This window comes from Pinus tabuliformis, chromosome 4_1 (genome assembly GCF_031772625.1).
Source record: "Pinus tabuliformis cultivar Carrire ecotype Pingquan chromosome 4_1, CPIR1, whole genome shotgun sequence".
Lineage (NCBI taxonomy): Eukaryota > Viridiplantae > Streptophyta > Pinopsida > Pinales > Pinaceae > Pinus > Pinus tabuliformis.
The window spans coordinates 761,379,554-761,398,960 of NC_142303.1; the positions used below are offsets into that span (position 1 = coordinate 761,379,554).

Below are 19,407 nucleotides of genomic sequence, written 5' to 3' on the forward strand. Positions count from 1 at the left end.
CCAGTAGCAGATGCCAGATCCTAAGAATAACAGATGAAATGTCTTCTTTACAGTTTGGAAAATAGTAAATACACACCCATTGGCACCATAACCAGAGGGCATAGGAGATCCAGTTCTGTGTAGACGATCAGATTCTGTCCTGGGTATTCCAAATCTATCATGTGAAGGCAAAGCAGGTAAAGCTGGATCATCAGCACTAGGTACACTGTTATTGCTAGGGAATGTGTTAGAAGAATGCCAATGACGATGATGTGTTTCGGATGCAGGAAATGCATGGGAACTAAATGCCTCGCCAACTGCTGGCGCTGCATTTCGGTGATGAGGACCTATATCCCCTGCACTGTTGGAAGACCCAGCATTGCTGAGAGAGATTGGCATTTGCCTTGCCCGAGTAAGACCATGAACAGCAAGATAAGGGCATACATGAGCCCCATTTGAAGCACTTGGATGCTCACCATACAAGACATTTACTATCAGATCAGGATCTGCATAGCAAACAAAGATCTTGGTCAATGATTTACGATCAGTTGCCAACACAATATGGCTGCTACTCAAGCTTCTCTTAAAGGTGGCACAATTATTTAGTTGCAAACCAGCAAATCACTATCACAACAAAAAAACTCTAAAAATACTTTTCACAAGGACTAAGAAGCATGGATTTGAGGGATTAAGATGAAGAAATAGAACTTACAAGCACCTGATGGAGGCTCAGTGTCCCTGCACAAGCAAAAAGATAAATCTCAATTGAGGGAAATCAAATGAAGCACTGTCAAAAAAATACATTTACAAGAAACAGCATCAGCCATTTTTTGTGTTGTGGAAAATTCAATGATGATTTACAGGCTTTTGCGCCACCATGAACTGTGAACCAGGTTTTAAAGCAGCAATAGAATTTGGTGCAGTCAAACAAGTGACAATAATTTGCCTCAAATAGTTACAAGCAACTTCGTCATTAAGTTATTTGATTTAAGATAAAAGGTCCCAGTATGTATGGGTATGGAATTCAGATTTAGAGATTCAAAGAAACAGTAAAATGGATATATCCGTAAACTTGGAAGAAAACTCATCCAACCATTCCCTCTTCATTTCTCTTGTTCCCTTGCCCTACCTCCAGTCAGGGGCTCAGAGCTGGGATTGGTAGAAAATTTTGGTGGGGGTAAAAGGGTAGAGCTTTCATATCTGCGAGCAGCATTGACCATTTATACAGTATACAAAATAGAATGCACACAATTGTTAAATTGATTTCAAATCACAGAATAACTTAGCAATTTCACTGTATAATCAATATAATGTTGTAAAGGACCCACGCATTAAAGCTCGGAAATGTGTATATGAATGGGTGTAAAATAGTGTGTATGTTAACACGCACAAATGCCCATGGGAATATATTGTATATAAAAAATTATCAACACATCAGTTAAAGCATATATTAATTGCCTGCATAGCATGGTGTCATGGATGAAACATGCAAGAAAACAAACACATGTAAGCAAAAAACACACATTTAAGTGAACAGAATGATATATATAAGGGTGGATGGGAAAAAAGTAATTATTCTGGTACTATATGCATTTTACACTCTTTTTGTTGTTTCATCAAGTGCAAGCTATCCTTGAGAATATACAGGGCCTCCAGTGAATTAGCTGAAACTGATCTGTAACCTCTCAAACTCTGGAGATACATGAGCAAAGACTCCATTCTATTCTTGCATCTTGAATCAACCTCTCAATTCCTATCTTTTGCTGATAAGAGTACCTATAGAATCTAGTATTTGGTGGATTGATGTTGGACCTCAGATCCACTTGTCTATCTGGTGGAAGTCCCTTTGGCTCATTAAGTACTTTGTAAGGTTGTTTGTAGACATCTTGCAACTCTAGTGCCACATAGTTAGGTTTTTCACTTGCATGGATAGAGCATAGCACCTTGCAATAACATTCCTCCCTCAGCCAAAGGGTTTGCTCAAATTGAACCTCAAAGTTTGAGATTCCACAAACCTCAAGAAAAAGATCAAAACTGTTAAACCCTAACCCTACCTCCCCACACACTCATTCTTCACTTGCTCACATCCACTCCTTCAGTCTTCAAGTCATCAAGTTGAAACTTGACTCCCTCAATGCTCGAGTCTACTAACAATAAATGATCAATTCTGAATTAGGGTTTAGCTTGGCTCTGTGAGCTCTCTCAGGCTTCAACTCAGCGCTACTAGCAACTAAACCATCAATCCCAACTCCAACAACCCACAGCTCTGCAAGTTATCTCGTGTCTCGACTCTCAACCTTTTGTTGGAATTTTTAAGTCTGACACGTTAGAAACCCTTCATGCACTTTACTAATTTATTCCTACCTACTTGTTATGTTAATTAACAAGTTATTTACCATGTAAATACTGGAATTAAATACAAGTACATGCTCAACACGTTATAGATCATCAACTGAAGGAAACAAAAACAAGCACACAAGTCAAAACCCCATGCGGGAAAATGTCCCCGGAAAAACCCAATGTGGGAAAACTGGTGCAACTATCTGAGGGTTTGATTTATTAAGCAGTTTCAGAATACAATCTAGGTGCCAAATCTGGCTCACCCAACAGAGAAAAATCTCAGCAGTAGTACCTCTCTACTCGGAAGCAGATATTCCGGCTGAAACCCCGGATAAACACTCTGGTAGCTCCACAGCTCCAATCTGCCCCACGAAACCCCAGCGTCAGCCTCTAGGGACTGTGCCAGCCTCTCTCTAGCCCAGCATTAGCCTAGCGTCACTCTAGCTTTGCTTGCATCAGCCTCTGGAGGCACTGCGTCAGCCCTCTGCGTCACCCACGCTGGCCCTCTGAGGCACTGCGCAGCTCCTGGCTGGCTCTGCATGAGCCCTGGCTGGCTCTACATGAACCCTTGGCTACTTCTGCGTCCCTCTCTCCGACTACTACGCTGATCCTCCCGGTGCTATCTCTGCCTCTTTGCTTTAGTATTCACTGCCCCTCAACTGCAACTCTGATCACTCTCTCAACTTTCTCAGCAAACCCAGCCCCAGAAAGTCGACATCTTGATCTCTTGGTGTGTTCTCCAAGTGACCCTCAAGCTTCCTCTTACACTTTTCTCGTTGACAAATCAACAGCCGAGATTAAGTCCCTAATCAACAGCTAAGATTAGATCTGGCTTGATCCATGTCATTTGGACCATTCTAACACAGTTTTATATTAATACACATTAATATTTTATTTCCCCTAAGTTTAGACTTAGGGACTCCTTTAAAAATATTAATTATTTTAATATCTCCCAAATTGTTTAGAATCTGCCCAAACCCTTTCTGGGTATTGGAGATCTCACGTGCCTTAGCCTCTCCACCAATTTTCGTGGCTAGAGAACATCCGATGCTACCCCAAATCAACACCTTTTTGTGTCACAAGCGGATGTGCCATTGGGCAATAAAGTCACAAGTGGACATGTCAACATTTCCTTGAGGCTTGGGCAATTGTCAATTTCCATTGTTTCCAATTATAGTTTAATATACAGCATGCAAGTGATCCTAGAATCACCAAGTTGTAAAAGGCATCAACCCTAGTAGGCTAGAATGACAAGCTGCCTATATGGAATCCATAGGAATCAGATCCATAGTTTGATCTTGTGACGTATCGAATTGGAGACTTGACCAAGCACACTTCAGGTCCATTATTGTTCAACCTTGAGACTCAAAACTATACCATACTAGAAAGAGGGAGTTGGCATGGTTAGACCTATTACCCTATCAGATCAAATCAATGCTTCCTTAGGTAGCCAAGGAGCCTCATTGTTCCAACGCTTCAAGCTCATTAGTAAGTTTATACTAGGCGTATTGGATTTTAAAAAAAAAATTGTATTAATTCTTTTTACAGATTTTATAGTTTTTATAGTTTATTGAATAATTGCAGCCTATAATATATACCCTGTTGGTGATTCGTGAATATTTAAAGTTCCAATTTCCTAATAGGAAAACAAGCAAATCTTTCAAAATGGAAAAGATATTTTAAAACATGATTTACAAAAACAAACAATTCAGAATAATTTGCCAAGGCACCTAGAAAATCAACAATAGAAGAATGGTAACATATGCAAAGAATTGATGGTCCTGGGAATCATCTAAAATGAAAATTATGTAACCATAACTTTATTGGGTCTTTAACAAGAGTGATGGATACATACTTTCTATCAGCAATGGTGAAGATGTTGTTGAAGGCTGCCCAAGTGTGTCTGCTAAACTTGAGGAGATACTTGAAAAATATTGTGACAGTAAAAAAGGTCAAGGAGATGGAAGAAACAATTAATGGCACATTCAAACGAAGATAGCAATGACTTACAACCCCTTTCCCTCATTTTCCACAAGCATGGTTGGAACTAGAAGTTCATCTCAGCCAACAAAATCAAGCGGGACAGAAACATTAAACCATTTTGGAATCCTACACAGAAGTAATAGTTTGATGACATTGTGGTTGACATAATGTGGACAGAAGCATTTACTTTATCAATGCATGTATGCAGATTGCAGATTTTGTAAAAGGGTATCGACCTCCCAGTTTTGAGATGATCAAGACCATTCTTCTTGATAGGTCAAAAGAAAGGGTCAAGGGCAGATTGGATAAGATCAAAGAGTCTTGGAAACAAACAGGGTGCACAATGTTATCACATGGTTGTTCAGATTTGTGCCATAGGACACTAATTAATGTGTTGGTTTATTGACCTAAAGGAGTATTATTTTTTAAGGTAGTTGATGCAATAGAGCACAAGAAGACTTCTAAATACACTTTCAAGATTTTAGAGGAAGCCATTCTTGAAGTTAAGGAAGAAAATAAGGTCCAAGTCATAATTGGCAATGCCTCAAATTGTATGGGATCTGGAAAGATGATAATAAATAATTACAAAAAAAAATACTAGGTCTGTTGTGTCACTCACTATCTTCACTTCTTGTTGCATGATTTAGCAAAGTTTCATGGATTAATGATGTTAATTTTTCTATACCAGATCTGATTTATTTTACTTCAACAATTTGTTAAAACCCCCAGAAAATATTTATCTCAAATATTTCTGAATTTAACAAAAAATAAATACACTAGTATATTATCTTAAAATGCAGCGGAAATAAAATGAAGAGATCAATCACACCACAACAGAAAATTTACACCCAAGACAATCTTCATTAAATTTCTCAGAAAAATATGGGTTAGACACACAGAGAATACATAGAAAAACACAGTTGTTGGGCACCTGGAAACTCGGCCCCACCAGAAAATCGGCCTCAAAGAATTCAGTCTCTGAAAATCGAACCACCTGAAGCAAATCAACCATGGAGAGGTATCTCTTGCATTGTGCTCCTCGAAGGCTCTCGCCTCATATCCTACCCCAAGTTGTGCATGAGGTTGGTTCTTAGAGCCATCTCAGCTTCTTCAAACAATTATTGTTTCCCTAAAGCACCTTTCCCCATTCGGATTCTCCCTTAATGTGCCACGCCATCCCTTGCCGTCTAAATGGGTACTGAACTAGCCTATCAAAGAAGATATCTATAGATTGTACATTTAAGTCACTTAGATCTCACCCTAGATGAGCTTGGGCTCCAAGATGTCTTTGTACTTAGAGCACTTTTTGGAGTTGCTTGATGGCGTGATCACCCACCCCCTATATACATGTAGACATTGGACGCATTCACTCAAGATACATTTGGGGCAGCTCTGACTCAACTCCCATCAACTCTTAATAGAGACAGATCACCATATTCCACAATCTAAAAGGATCTTCTGGGTGTGCCACCTTTTAAGAGTCGAAGACAAAGACACACCTCATTTTTCAATGTCCCCTATATTATGAGATTAGAGAATGCTATCACTATCTCCATAGGGACTCGAGAGGTTCCCTCTCTACTTTCATCAAGGACATTTTCAACCACATATCTCAACTCCTGCACGCCATGCCCCTCCCTGGAATGACCAGTGTGATTACCTCATAGTTTCCTATTCATTTATTACATCAAAGCAACAAATGGCAAGTGATGTTCCAGAGCGCATCAAACAGCAAGAGGGTGAGACCTCAAGTATATTCTCAACCTCCTCCTCTAGGGGACCACTCGATATTATTTAGACCAATTCAGAGATGTTGGAATGCATACCTTGATTTGAGCATGCTCTGCCATCAGAATACCTCCTGGATCCAAAGGAGCAACCAGAGATCTATTTGGAGTTTCCTTCTTTCAGTCTCAGATGTTAGGAGTAGGAAGCCAATTTCCTTGATGGTTACATAGAACTCTGACAACAAGCCAATGCCCAGTTCGCCCCCTCACCCTTGACCATCAAACACAAGGGACCTTGACATCATTAGCCCCATCTTCAAATCTCTCTCTCTCTCTCTCTCTCTCTCTCTCTCTCTCTCCAGGATTTTGTGTTGTGTTGTCCACCTTTCTAGTCTTGGATAAACTCACTTAATGACTTATATCATCATGCCTTTGTCACAGGTTTATACATTATGTAGGTTTCTTTCTTTGTATTACTTTTGCCATTTTCTAGTTGTGCTGGCAATCCCACATTGTATTCATAACGGTTGTACTTTTCAATCCTGTTGACCTACTTTTGTGCTCATTTGTCAAACATAAATAAAATTATCTTATCTTATTATTGATCTTGATTCCGTACTATTTCTTATTATACTTCATTTTTAAGTTAATATTTATGTTGCATGAGTTTCTGGAACTGGGGAATGTTGGGAACTTGGGTCGGGTGTCCGGAACGGCTAGAAGTTTCTCCAAAATTTACAGGAAATGGCAGATCCGGAGCAGCAATATTATTTAATAAAAAATTAAAAAATATGAAAATACAAATTTCTTTTTTAATTATATAATTTAATTTTTTAAATATTTTTTAAGCTTTTAAAGTAACTTTTAATATAATAATATTAAAGATATCAATAATATTCATTCAATAGTCAAAATTAGTTTAGAATAACAATCTAGATTCAATGAAACATGTTCATTGTTTTATAATGCTTTTGATTAAAACTAATTAAGTATATGTACTTATTTTTGTTTTTTAATTATAATAAACATTGTTTTTTATTTAATAGACATTTTTTAATTATGAAAGAGATACATCACAAATCTTCCTTATATTAAGTTATATAATACATTTCTAGACATTTAATCTAAATATCAAACAATATTTCTTAGGAGAAAGATTAATAAAAGAAAAATTTTAAACTTTATATTAAATATAAAATAATTTTAATAATAAAAAATTAATTTACTACTCTATGCTAGCTTCTGGTAGGTTAATTTACTACTCTAAAAAATTAACCACTTCCAGAGAACAACTGTTCTCATGTTGGATTCTAGTAGGTTATTTTATTTCGAAATTCATCGATCTGATAGAGGATCTGCTCAGCCACATTAGGTTGCACGAACTTGTGACTGCTATCAAGTACTTGTATAATAAATTTCTCAGAAAGAGGCCTATCAGCATTCAAACTAATAATAAACTCAGGTATTGGTATATCACAGGAAATCAGAAGGCCTCTGATAGCATTCACGGTGTTGAACTTTTGCTTTTGACGCTGAATAATTACACCATGCACTGTAAGTTGGAAAACCTCCAGTCTTTTAAACAGGACCAGAGACAGAAGCAAATAGCTATGTCGAAATGTCACATACATATATTGTTTCGGCGAAGACAAATCTGAGGATGTTAAAAACTATTGAACGGTTCCCACAGCTGGAACGTTGAAAACACGACTGCCACGTTCCTTCGACGTACCGAAAACTTCCCCTTGTTCCCATTGTCGTTCAGCAAGAAAAAGGTAAGTTTCGCTCCCATTCCAAAGCTCCCGAGAACGCAGGAACGGCTGGAACGGGTTCCCTACTTGCTGGGAGCGTTTCCCGTGTAACTAAGGTTAATATGGACAAACCGAGAAGTTTGAATTCAAACATAATCGCATTGTTGCTGAACTCAAACTCGAATACAAACTGTGTAACTTAGATTACTCCCTCCCTTTTGGGTAACCTCCCCATTCGATATGAGCTATGATTTGTGAGGGATGCAAGTATGAACCCATTGACTTAGTATTGTTTGTCTCTCTGTTTGGTAATGTGACACCCGTAAACAATGTCTTTAGTTCAAATAGTCATCTGGCTCCTGGTATTGTTTGTCTACTGACATGAACCTAAATGAAGAATTTTTTAAGTTTCATTGAAAAGATGCCTAATGTTCAAAGCCATTGCAGTCAAACGAACATATCCACTCCCACTGTGTATTAAATCATATACCCACCAGCCACAACAACCACTGGTAACCTTCCATATGACATACATACATATATGTTTGTCATTTCCACAATTTTGTATCATGTCATATCATTTATATATCTGTTTGTCATCATGCATATACATATAAGTAAACAATATATATATATATATATATATGAATTAGGAAAATATAAATATATTCAAGAATAAATTCAAATTTCACACATAAAATATTAAAAAAATATACAGAAATATGTAAACAATACATATACAAAGACGACAGATTATATTCACATACATATAAATAAATAATATATAGAATAAAAGTAAATAATACATATACAGATACAACAAAAATTACTCGCATACATACAAGCCATACACATACAAATATAACAAAGAATACATTCATACACATACAAAGAATACAATTAAACAATTTACATGCAAATATAACAAGTAATATATTTATAAAAAAATACAATTAAAATTCACATATAAAATATATAAACAATACACATACAAATATAACAAAAATTACGTTCACATACATACAAGTAAAGAATATATAAAATAAAGGTAAATAATACATATACAAATACAACAAAGAAAGCATTCATATATATACAAGTAAACAAAACATGTACAAATATAGCAAAGAATACATTCATACTCATACGAAGAATAGAGTTAAACAATATACATTCAAATACAACAAAAAATACAAGTAAATTATACACATACAAATACCACAAAAAATACACTCACATATATACATACATACATACAAGCCATACACATACAAATATAACAAAAAATACATTCATACATATACAAAGAATAAAATTAAACAATACACATGCAAATGCAACAAATAATACATTATAAAGAATACAAATAAACAATGTACATACAACTACAACAAAGAATACATTCATACACATGCAAAAAATACAAGTAAACAATACACATGCAAATACATCAAATAATACATTTATATATATATGAATAATACAAATATACAATATACATACAAATATAACCAAAATAACAATCATATACATACATGTCAAGTAAATAATACACACAAATAAAGTCATAAACACTCTCATTGAATTCAAACAGAATCTCATTGTTGCTGAACTCAAACTCGAATACAAACCGTGTGACTTAGATTACTCCCTCCCTTTTTTGGTAACCTCCCCATTCAATATGAGCTATGATTTGTGAGGGCTGCAAGTATGAACCCATTGAGTTAGTATTGCTTGTCACTCTCGTTGGTAATGTGATGTCTGTAAACGATGTCACGAATTCAACTAGCTGTTTGCTCCTAGTATTGCTAGTCTACTAACTTGAACCTAAATGAAGATTTTTTTAGGTTCATAGAAAAGGTGCCTAATGTTCAAAGCCATTGCAGTCCAAAGAACATATCCACTCCCACTATGTGTATTAAATCATATATATATATATATATATATATATATATATATATATATATATATGTTTGTCATTTCCACATCATTTTGTACCATGTCATATCTGTTTCTGCTCCATTTTCATATACGTTTCTGCTCCATTTCAGTGCAACTTTGTTATCAGCATATCATTTTAATCTTCTTTTAGTATTCTTAACATTATTTTATTTATTCTATATGTTGGAAATCAAGAGGCTTTGTAGATTAATTTAAATTTTCTTTTTGCATAGTAATTGCTTGTGAATTTTGTTGGCTTCTTATTTATTTTTATTATGTTTCTTTCATCAAACAATTACCAAAATATAAACATGAAGATCACATAAACAACAAAAACACAAGATATCGGCTCCAAGCCAGGGTAAAACCCTTCCAAGGGGAAAACACAGAAAAATTCTCTTCTTATACAATCAAATCAATATTGAGATATCCAAGACCCATGACCTCAAAAAATTTCCACCTCTAGATGACAAGTCAAATCTTCCTTTTTGCACAACAAAATCATCATCAAGAGACCAGCAACAAGAGATGTACGAAGGCAGAACTTCCACACTTTCCAACTCAAGAAGAAACCCTTTCTTCTAGACTTCGGCCCTCCTCATTTTCTTTATCTTCTCTGCGACATTTTAGACTAAATCATCCATGTGTGTCCAAATGAGCTCCATCTTCCCTCTATTTACAAAGTTCAGAGGGGTGTGAATAGACATGTCCACTAGGGCAAGGCCGACTTGGCACCTAGAGGGGTTTCTGACCCAAAATTTATTATTTGAAAATTCTTTTTCTTTTTCTTTTACAATAGGTCCAAATAGGACTTTGAATCTTTGACTCAAAAACCTAGAAGCATATTTTTCTTTTCTTTTGCTTTTTACATAATGGTACAAATTATGAAGACCGGACTTAATTAGATTCTCCAACGCTCCCTCTTAACTACGGAGGTATTCATAATTGTACACCTGGTACAAGGATACTCTCAAACTGAAATATTCTCATAAGAAGAGTCAGATCAATAAGCCATCTTTAAGCATCAACATCATAACCAGCATTGTCAACATAGTAAGGCCTTGACTAACAAGCTCTATCTTTCCACTAGATCAAAGCACAATGTTGGGACGCTTTACATGAGACACCACACTATCTCTTAATGCTCATACCCCATCCGAATGTTCACTAGGTATGTCCTTTTAGGACTATTGTTGTCTTGGATTCCCAATCCTCAGAATATCGAACCTCTTTCTTGTCTTGGATACTTGTCCAAACTCCAATTTTTAAAGAGTGTCAGTCAACAAAACCACTTCCTATCTTGGATTCCTAATCCTCAAAGAGTACTAGTCTCATATGCTTATCCAATCCTCCAGGGACCCCATTCTCCCTCCATGGCCTTCACTAGACGTGTGATTGTTCGTCCTAGCCTAGTGCATGACTCATGAAGGAGAGAATATAATGTCCATCATCACTCCCTCTCAACCAAGGAGGAGATCTTCATTCCCTCTCAACCAAGGAGGAGATCTTCATTCCCTCTCAATCAAGGAATTGCTCCTTATTAAACATTTAAGGAGACTTCTTACTCCCTCTCAGGCATAGAGGAGATTCCTTACTTGCTTTAGATTGGGAAATCATAACCGCAAGCTCTTTAGCTTGTCTTCATCAATACATCAGCTACTAGTTCTTCATGGAGATCTTAAAGTAGTAGTTGCATGGCTCCTCCTCCTTTTCATCTCATCATATTGAGATTTTGTAATGGAGCCAAACTTTCTTTAGTCTATGACAGGGTTAAGGCCATCAATCTCTCATATCACTTTCCTCTAGTCATCATCAGTAGATGCACTATATTGAGCCAATCGAAGTAGAGCTAATCATAGCTTCCTCTAATCATGAAAGTGATCTTCATTGTCATCAAAACATACATATTGAGTTATCTTCTTGTACTACTACCTTTCAATCCCAAGATGATGTACATAATCCTTCAAAGATTACCAAAGCCATCCACTCAATCCATGTATTCCATGAATTGAGTTCAAAACAAAGACTTGTCTAAACATCCATTATCCATTTCCAAAACAACTTTCCAAATAGCAAAACCATATACCAACCAGATAACCAATATCAAATCATCAATAAGTTACCTCATTAGGATGGCCTTTTGTCAAGATACCAAATTTCGCTTATTTGATCAACATCCTTCCGCATATTGTACAAAAATCCCTCTCCATGTTTTTCACTTTTTTCAATCAAAGTGCTCATGGAACGAACTAATCAGCAAGCTGCAATATCTTCTTTCTTGGAGTTGTCATTGTCAACTCTCTTTCTTTCTTCAAAAGACCATATTTGATGTTGATCAATATCATCAAACGAACTCTCCTTCCAGCCTCTTCACGTGCTTTTGCAATATGTCCTACCAGGGATCCAAGTCATATCCCAAGCAAATCATCAATATCAAAGTTGTCAAATTATAATAGCTTCTTAGACAAGGTATCAAATTATGCTATTTGATGCCTCTAAAATCAGCATTGCCTTGCATGTTTTATTTTTCCATTGCAACAAGATTTTGCTTCATCTTTCAATGATAAACATGTTCTGGAATGAACTAATTAGCTGGAAGTTTCAATATTATGTCCAACAGGGTCCTTATAGTTCCCTCTTTCCATCATGCTCGTCATTTTCAAGGAGTCATCAACAAGCATGAGTGTTGCTTTGCTTTGTTCTTCCATCCTTCTCATATTTCTTTCTTTATTATGTACATGCAATTCTCACTAACAAGTACAACCAAGCAAAATATACAAAGACAAGAGCATAATGTCAATTCTGTCAATCTATGATTTCCATGGTTTCTAAGAAGGTGTACTTCTAGGCAATGTTGTGAAAAGCGCAAGCGGGATTAAATCGGCGCGGGGAATGAATCGGAAAAAATCAGAAAAATCGGGAAAAAAGCAGAAAAAAGCGGGAAAAAATCGTTTGGTACAAAAATATTCATTTTTTTCATTTTTTTTAATATCTAAACCATCTACAACATAAAATAAATACATTGACACATAAATATGATAAAAAAACTAATATATAAGATGTTTAATATCATTTCTAGCGCTAAAATCACACATAACATTGAATCATGTCCTGAATAGTAAGTCCTGACTCCTGAGTCCCAACTCAGCCTCAAAATATTAACAAAAAATATGATAATGTATCTCATCATGTCATAATGTCATATACAATAAAATGAGGTCTAATCCTATTGATTTCCTTTGCCCCTCTTGCGAGAAAATGCCACAGCTTTCCCTTTCCCTCTAGATGTAGATGTTGGTGCCTGTGCTGGTGGAGATGGCAGTGGAGTCTGATGTGCTCTAGAAACTGAAGAACTAGAAGTAGGAGCTATAGGAGGTAGACCACGTCCTCTACTGGTGGCAGGGGTAGCCCGAGCAGGTGGTGTCACCTAGAAACATTACAATCTCCCAATCCTGAAATCCTGAAAAACTGATAATTCTGCTGGATTTTAAATGAAATCTAAAATTCTACTTTCTCCATATGAAATCCAATGAGGCTGGAACCACTCTCAAACATCCTGAGTCATTTCATGGTAATGTTAAAAATTTAAGTAAAAGGATGAAAATGAAGATTAAGGAGAATGTCACTTTTACTTTAAGAATTTAACATTACCATGAATAGCATATCCATACTAGGGCCTAGACTTGATCATTAAGCTGCCCCACTTAAAAATTATTTGTTACTTTAAAAAAAAATTGCATGAAAAAACCCAAATGACCAAATGAAAAACCAAAAAAAAATTTATAAAATCGTGCTGTCCCGGCAACCCCGCGCTTTTTTCGGGAAAAATCGCGCTTTTTTCGGAAAAAATCGGCAAAAAAAATAGTCGATTTTTTCGTGTAAAAAGCGCGATTAAATCGGCGCGGGCAAAAAAGCGCGATTTAATCGCGCTTTTCACAACACTGCTTCTAGGGTCATAGATACAAACCTTATGATTCTTGATCTAACCTTTACTAGGGTTTTAGCGGAAACATCAGCCCTAGGGTTTCGACTTTCAATCCCTAAGGTTTATTCAATTCAACCCTTGTTAGGGCTTTACCACATACCCTAGATTATCTTTTCAAAATTAGACCTGCAAACCATACGTGTCAATAGCTAGGGTTTCCTTAGAGGGAACAACCAATTAGGGTTTCCTTTTCTAAGGATTTCCAATCCAAGTCCCATCTAGGGTTTACAACCCCTAGATATCAATAGCTTTCAAATAAACCCTAGACATTAAGATCTTTTATGCAAAGATCTCATGCATTTCATTTCTTGATCTCAAGGCCTAAATATTTAGAATGTTATCATATCAACAACTATATGTCTCTATGTTTATGCAGACACTTTATCTTTCAAAAGACCATCACAACTTAGAGATCTTGACACTTGTCATGAAATATATATAGAAATTGTACATACCTTTGTGATATTAGCATACCTTTTCCTTTTAAAGGATCCAATCCTTCTTCACGTGTCAAAACTTTATTAACAAGTGTTTATCTTCAATATAGGTGCCTCAACTTCTTCCTTTGATGAGTTGCTAACTTTATCTCTTGGACTTTACCTACCCTCTTTTGCAGAGACATGGTCTTGAATAATTTCCTTCAAAGGAGATATCATCAAGTTGGCTTCATTGATATCACCCTTTCTTGAACTAGGTCATTTTAGAGATATTCCAACCTGCTGTCCATCGACCATTCATTATCAACCATACAATATTTTTATTGTTGTATGACGGCCATTCAATTGCTACCATATAGGTTACAGTTAATTTCTCACAGATATCATTATTGTGGTCGAACAAGATCACGATCTCCCTATTAGCACTCTCATTTTTTTACAAAAGTCTTGGTTATTTTATTACAAGCCATGACAAGGTAACATTCCAAACTTCAGGTCGGTTCCATGACAAATTTCTTTATTCTATCATGTATAGTTTGACTTCCTCAAGTGTTATCCATAATGCTTCATTCTTCATCATCCACTTTGTCATAAGCCATATAATATTATTGTTGTTTTAAGTCATAATTATCCCATTGAATCCAATTTCCAAATCATAGGGATACATTGCATTCACAATGGAATAATAGATTTAACGAGCGAGCCATTGTAGAATTTTGATGCCTTCTCAAAGTATGGATACACCACTCCCCAAACATACTGTAGAGAACGATTTCAAACAAGTCACCGTCACAGAGATATGTGAGATGCCACTGTTGCGAACTTTTACTTCCATAGTATTCGTGAGCTTTTAGATATCAAGGTATATTGCAGACCGTAAAGATCGGGCTCTATATAAAATCCGCCAATCTTGAGTCATAGGAAGGACTATGCATGCTTTTGAAAACGATCCATAGAGAAGCATCGAACCACTGTTGTTCTGAGCCATTGCAACATATATGAATTGTTCATAGATATGTCATGGGAAGCAACCACAAGTATTGAGCCATATGGTAATACGAGCTATAAAAAATACGATCTGTTAATGTGATTCCATCAACCAAAGTTCTTGTGAAGCGATGATGCTACGACAGGGATTGTAACCATGATGTCACACAATTTAAGCCATTTGAATGCACCCTATAGCGAGCCATTTCAACAATCCATTTGTGAGCTCTTCTTTATTACATAACATATATATTGAGCCATAGATTTGAGCCATGAACAATCCAAATTTAGTAACTTCTGAATTACAGATTTATAATGGGATGTGAGCTCCTGAATTACAAAGCTATAATTTTTAGTCAGCGAGCTGCCACAGGGTAGAGGTATCTGAACCATTGTCAATTTAAACAGGTGATGTGACTTTCAATACATGCAAGCCCAAAATTTCCCTGAACTTTTACTTAGTTCACCAACAAAGAGAATCTTCAAGGACTTCGATTCAAACACCAACTGAATGTGATCTTCAGACCTCCAACTTCAAACCACCTTAGCTCTGATACCATGTTGGATATTGGGAGGCTTTGTAGATTAATTTAGATTTCCTTTTTGCATAGTAATTGCTAGTGAATTTTGTTGGCTTATTTATTTTTATTATGTTTCTTTTATCAAACAATTACCAAAATATAAACATGAAGACCACAAGAACAAGAAGAACACAAGATATAGGCTCCAAGCCATGGCAAAACCCCTCCAAGGGGAAAACCCAGAAAAATTCTCTTCTTATAGAATCAGATCAATATTGAGATATCCAAGACCCATGACCTCAGAAAAATTCCACCTCTAGAGGCCAAGTCAAACCTTCCTTTCTGCACAACAAATTCATCATCATGAGACCAGCAACAAGAGATGTACCAAGGCATAACTTCCACACTTTCTAACTCAAGAAGAAACCCTTTCTTCCAGACTTCAACCCTCCTCATTTTCTTCATCTTCTCTGCAATATTTCAGACTAAATCATCCAAGTGTTTGTGTCCAAATGAGCTTCATTTTCCCTCTATTTATATAGTTCAGAGGGGTGTGAATAGACATGTCCACTGGGGCAAGGCCGACTTGGCACCTAGAGGTGTTTTTGACCCAAAATTACATATTTGAAAATTCTTTTTCTTTTTCTTTTACGATAGGTCCAAATAGGAGCTTCACTCTTTGACTCAAAAACCTAAAAGCATGAAGAACATGCATGTCTAGAAAAATAATAATAATAATTTTCTTTTTCTTTCCTTCTGCTTTTTACATAAAATACATAATGGTACAAATTATGAAGACCAAACTTAGATACATTCTCCAACACTATATACATGTATTTATTCTACATGCATGCATGGCGAAGAAACTTGGCTTGGAAAAATATCTGCACTAGTGCTGCATGTAGGCAAACATACTACAAACATACCTTCATCTAAACGAGCAAGATAAGGACTGTATCTTCCAATGCACAACTTATACACATGCACAAACTCTAATACAAACTATTTGCCAATCATCCGATCACCCCTCTTACAAGAATACATGAAAATGATCCAATCTATCAATCATTCTTACAAGAATACTTACAGATGGCCCAATAAATCAAAACATATAAACATGTTCTCAGGTAAAACCTATATATGTGGTTGTAGTAATTGCTAATTTATTTCATTTTTATACTTTGTGACTGTCATCATTGGATCCAAGAAAATTGGGTCCCTAAGATGAAAGGAATGTATTGAGCTTTTTCCTCCCAAAGAGGTTTCTTCATCTTCATGTTTAAGTTCAGGTAGAAGAGAGATATTCTGGTCCTTCTTTCATGGATTTTACAGGTATTCAAAGTGGTCTTAAATTTTAATCCTTACCAGGAAATAATTTTTGCCCCTGTCTGGATTTGCTTTCCCTTTCTTCCTTTGATTTTTGGAGCAAGCCCACATTGCAGGAAATTTGAGAGGGAAATGCCCTACTCTCTTGTCCACACAATTGTGTGGAGGTAGATTTGGAGAAGGGGTTACCAGATGCCATTCAACTTCACGTAGATCACTCTGTCTTATTATCGGCGATGAACATCTTCCTTTTAAATCCAACATTTGGCAAAAGTACATCCAATTGGCTAAAGTTTACCCTAAGATTCCTACTCCAGCATCTTCCCCCTCAGAAATTCCATCTAAGAGTGATCAGGCTCCTTTCCAAGTTTTTTCTAATAGAAATTGCAATCTCTATTCCCTAAAAAAATCTCTAATCCTCAGAAAATTTCTATTCCCTCGAGTTACAATCAGTATGAAAATCTTAGGGGCTGTCAATGAAGACTCTGCTATCAAGAATCAGGGACAGGCTTCAGCTATCCCCCACCAAGATAAAGAGTTTCCTAAACGGAAAAATTCTGAGACCCCAATGAATGAGGGCATATCAAAAGAAGGGATCCGTGATGAGAATGCCAATCCAAATGCACCAGAAGAAGAATCAGCTCAAAAATCCAATGGCCAAGAAAAAGCTTCAAATTAGGCAGGAAGTGCTCCAAATAAGAAAATCCATCCAGATAGGCAGCACATCAAGCTCAAGAAATTCCTTTAACGCATAAGGTTCAAAAGCCCAAGTCTTCCGAATCCCTATCTTATGCTTCCTCATTCTTCCCCTACCCTTACTGGGTAAGGAATCAAATCAGGAAAGACGACAAAAAGAGACAGAGGAAAATCTCTCTGGGATATCAAACCTCTTTGAACTGAATGTTTAAGGGAGGGATTGTACTCCAATCTAGCCAAAAATAATTTCTGTTTGTGTATTCAGTTAGGAAATCAGTATGTAAGTCTATTCTTGTACACAGAATCTAGAAGAAAGCATACATGTAAGAGAAAGCACTGGAAATTTCACTCCCTACATTTTGATGCCTACATTATGTTGGGAGCCTGAAAATATTGCGAGTCGTGGTCAGCTCCTTCAAACTTTGTAGTGCTATGCTGTTTGGTTTGGCCGTGGCCTCTTTCTAATATAATATACAATTGCTTCAGTTTAAAAAAATAATAATTATTTGTGTCTGCATATTTTTGGATAGTTATGTTTATGGTTTTACTTTAAAAAGCAAGTTTGAGTAAACAAGATATAATGGGCACACATTGTATTATAGTCTAACTTAGGGAATTTAAGAACAATTTATGTAATAATAATATCATAATTTAATAAAGTCATGTTTTATGATCACTTAATAATTAATTAAGTCACGACTCACATGTTACTAATTAGGTGTTCAGATTTATGTAATGTACATGTGACATACATCTCCCTCATTCAAGCTATGCCTATGTAGTAACCCTCAGACGTCTGAATAATATTATTGAAGCATTTTTCTCCCTCATTTTCTGCCACTGTGTATAAAGTTTTGACATGGTATCAGAGTTACATAGTATGTAATCTGGGAGGCACAGAGAAGCTGAAAGGTGAAGCAAAGGCACGAACATATGCAGTACATGGAGTGAGGCCAACAGATGGGTCACACACTTTGTAGATCACAAGCCAAGTTGCAAAGCATAGTAGAAAAGAAATGACAGAAAAGATAAACTTGATATTTATTTATAAAATTATTGTTTATAAACTAAAAGAACTATTTTATAATAGTTAGGAAAAGAAATAAAATTTAAGATAAATCATGGAGAGTTGAGGTTTCCTAATGATGTGCATGAGCTCGTCTGATGGGTGTAGTACAGCGAGGGAAATATATCCCTACAGGTGGATGTTAATTTCAATGGAAGACATACACCGTGCATGTGCACACCTCCCAGGAAATGAGTGTGCCCACGAGCAAGGCATAGTGGTGCACAATCAAGAGACACAAGGATGTGCAAGAGGCACATAAAATTTTGTTTTGGTGTGCAACAAGTAAAAAAATCATTTTCGAAAAGCACAAGATCAGTCAGAAGTGCACAGTGTTGGATTGTGTAGCTCAGTAGGACTTCCACATTGGCTTGGTGTCTTAGTATGTGGAAGATTGCCTCTCTAGGAGATAAACTTTGTAAAGTGATGCTATAATGTACCTTTTATATTTAATTACTAAAAGTGAGTTGAATGATTTTAGAAAGTGGTTTAGAAAGTGGTTTTTTCTAGAAGCGTTTTTATAAAATTTGAGTGATCTGTGTGATTTTAGAAACTGTTTTTCCTAAAAGTGACTTGCGTCATCCCAATAAGAAATTAAGCCACAACCATTAATTTTGAGTAGGCAAGATTTAATGGTTTTAGTAATTAGTGAGTTTATAAAAGGAGAA

General features: G+C 36.1%; 1 protein-coding gene across 1 annotated transcript in view; it reads right to left on the minus strand.

The window, feature by feature from the left end:
• The window catches only part of LOC149178382 (E3 ubiquitin-protein ligase IPI1-like), a 141,238-nt gene that overhangs the window by 993 nt on the left and 120,838 nt on the right, over positions 1-19,407 (minus strand). The window contains exons 4-5 of the mRNA XM_089420328.1: positions 692-717; positions 77-485 (exon numbers count right to left, since the gene is read on the minus strand). Of these exons, the coding sequence (XP_089276454.1) occupies positions 77-485; positions 692-717 (435 nt within the window). The remainder of the gene's footprint in view (positions 1-76; positions 486-691; positions 718-19,407) is intronic.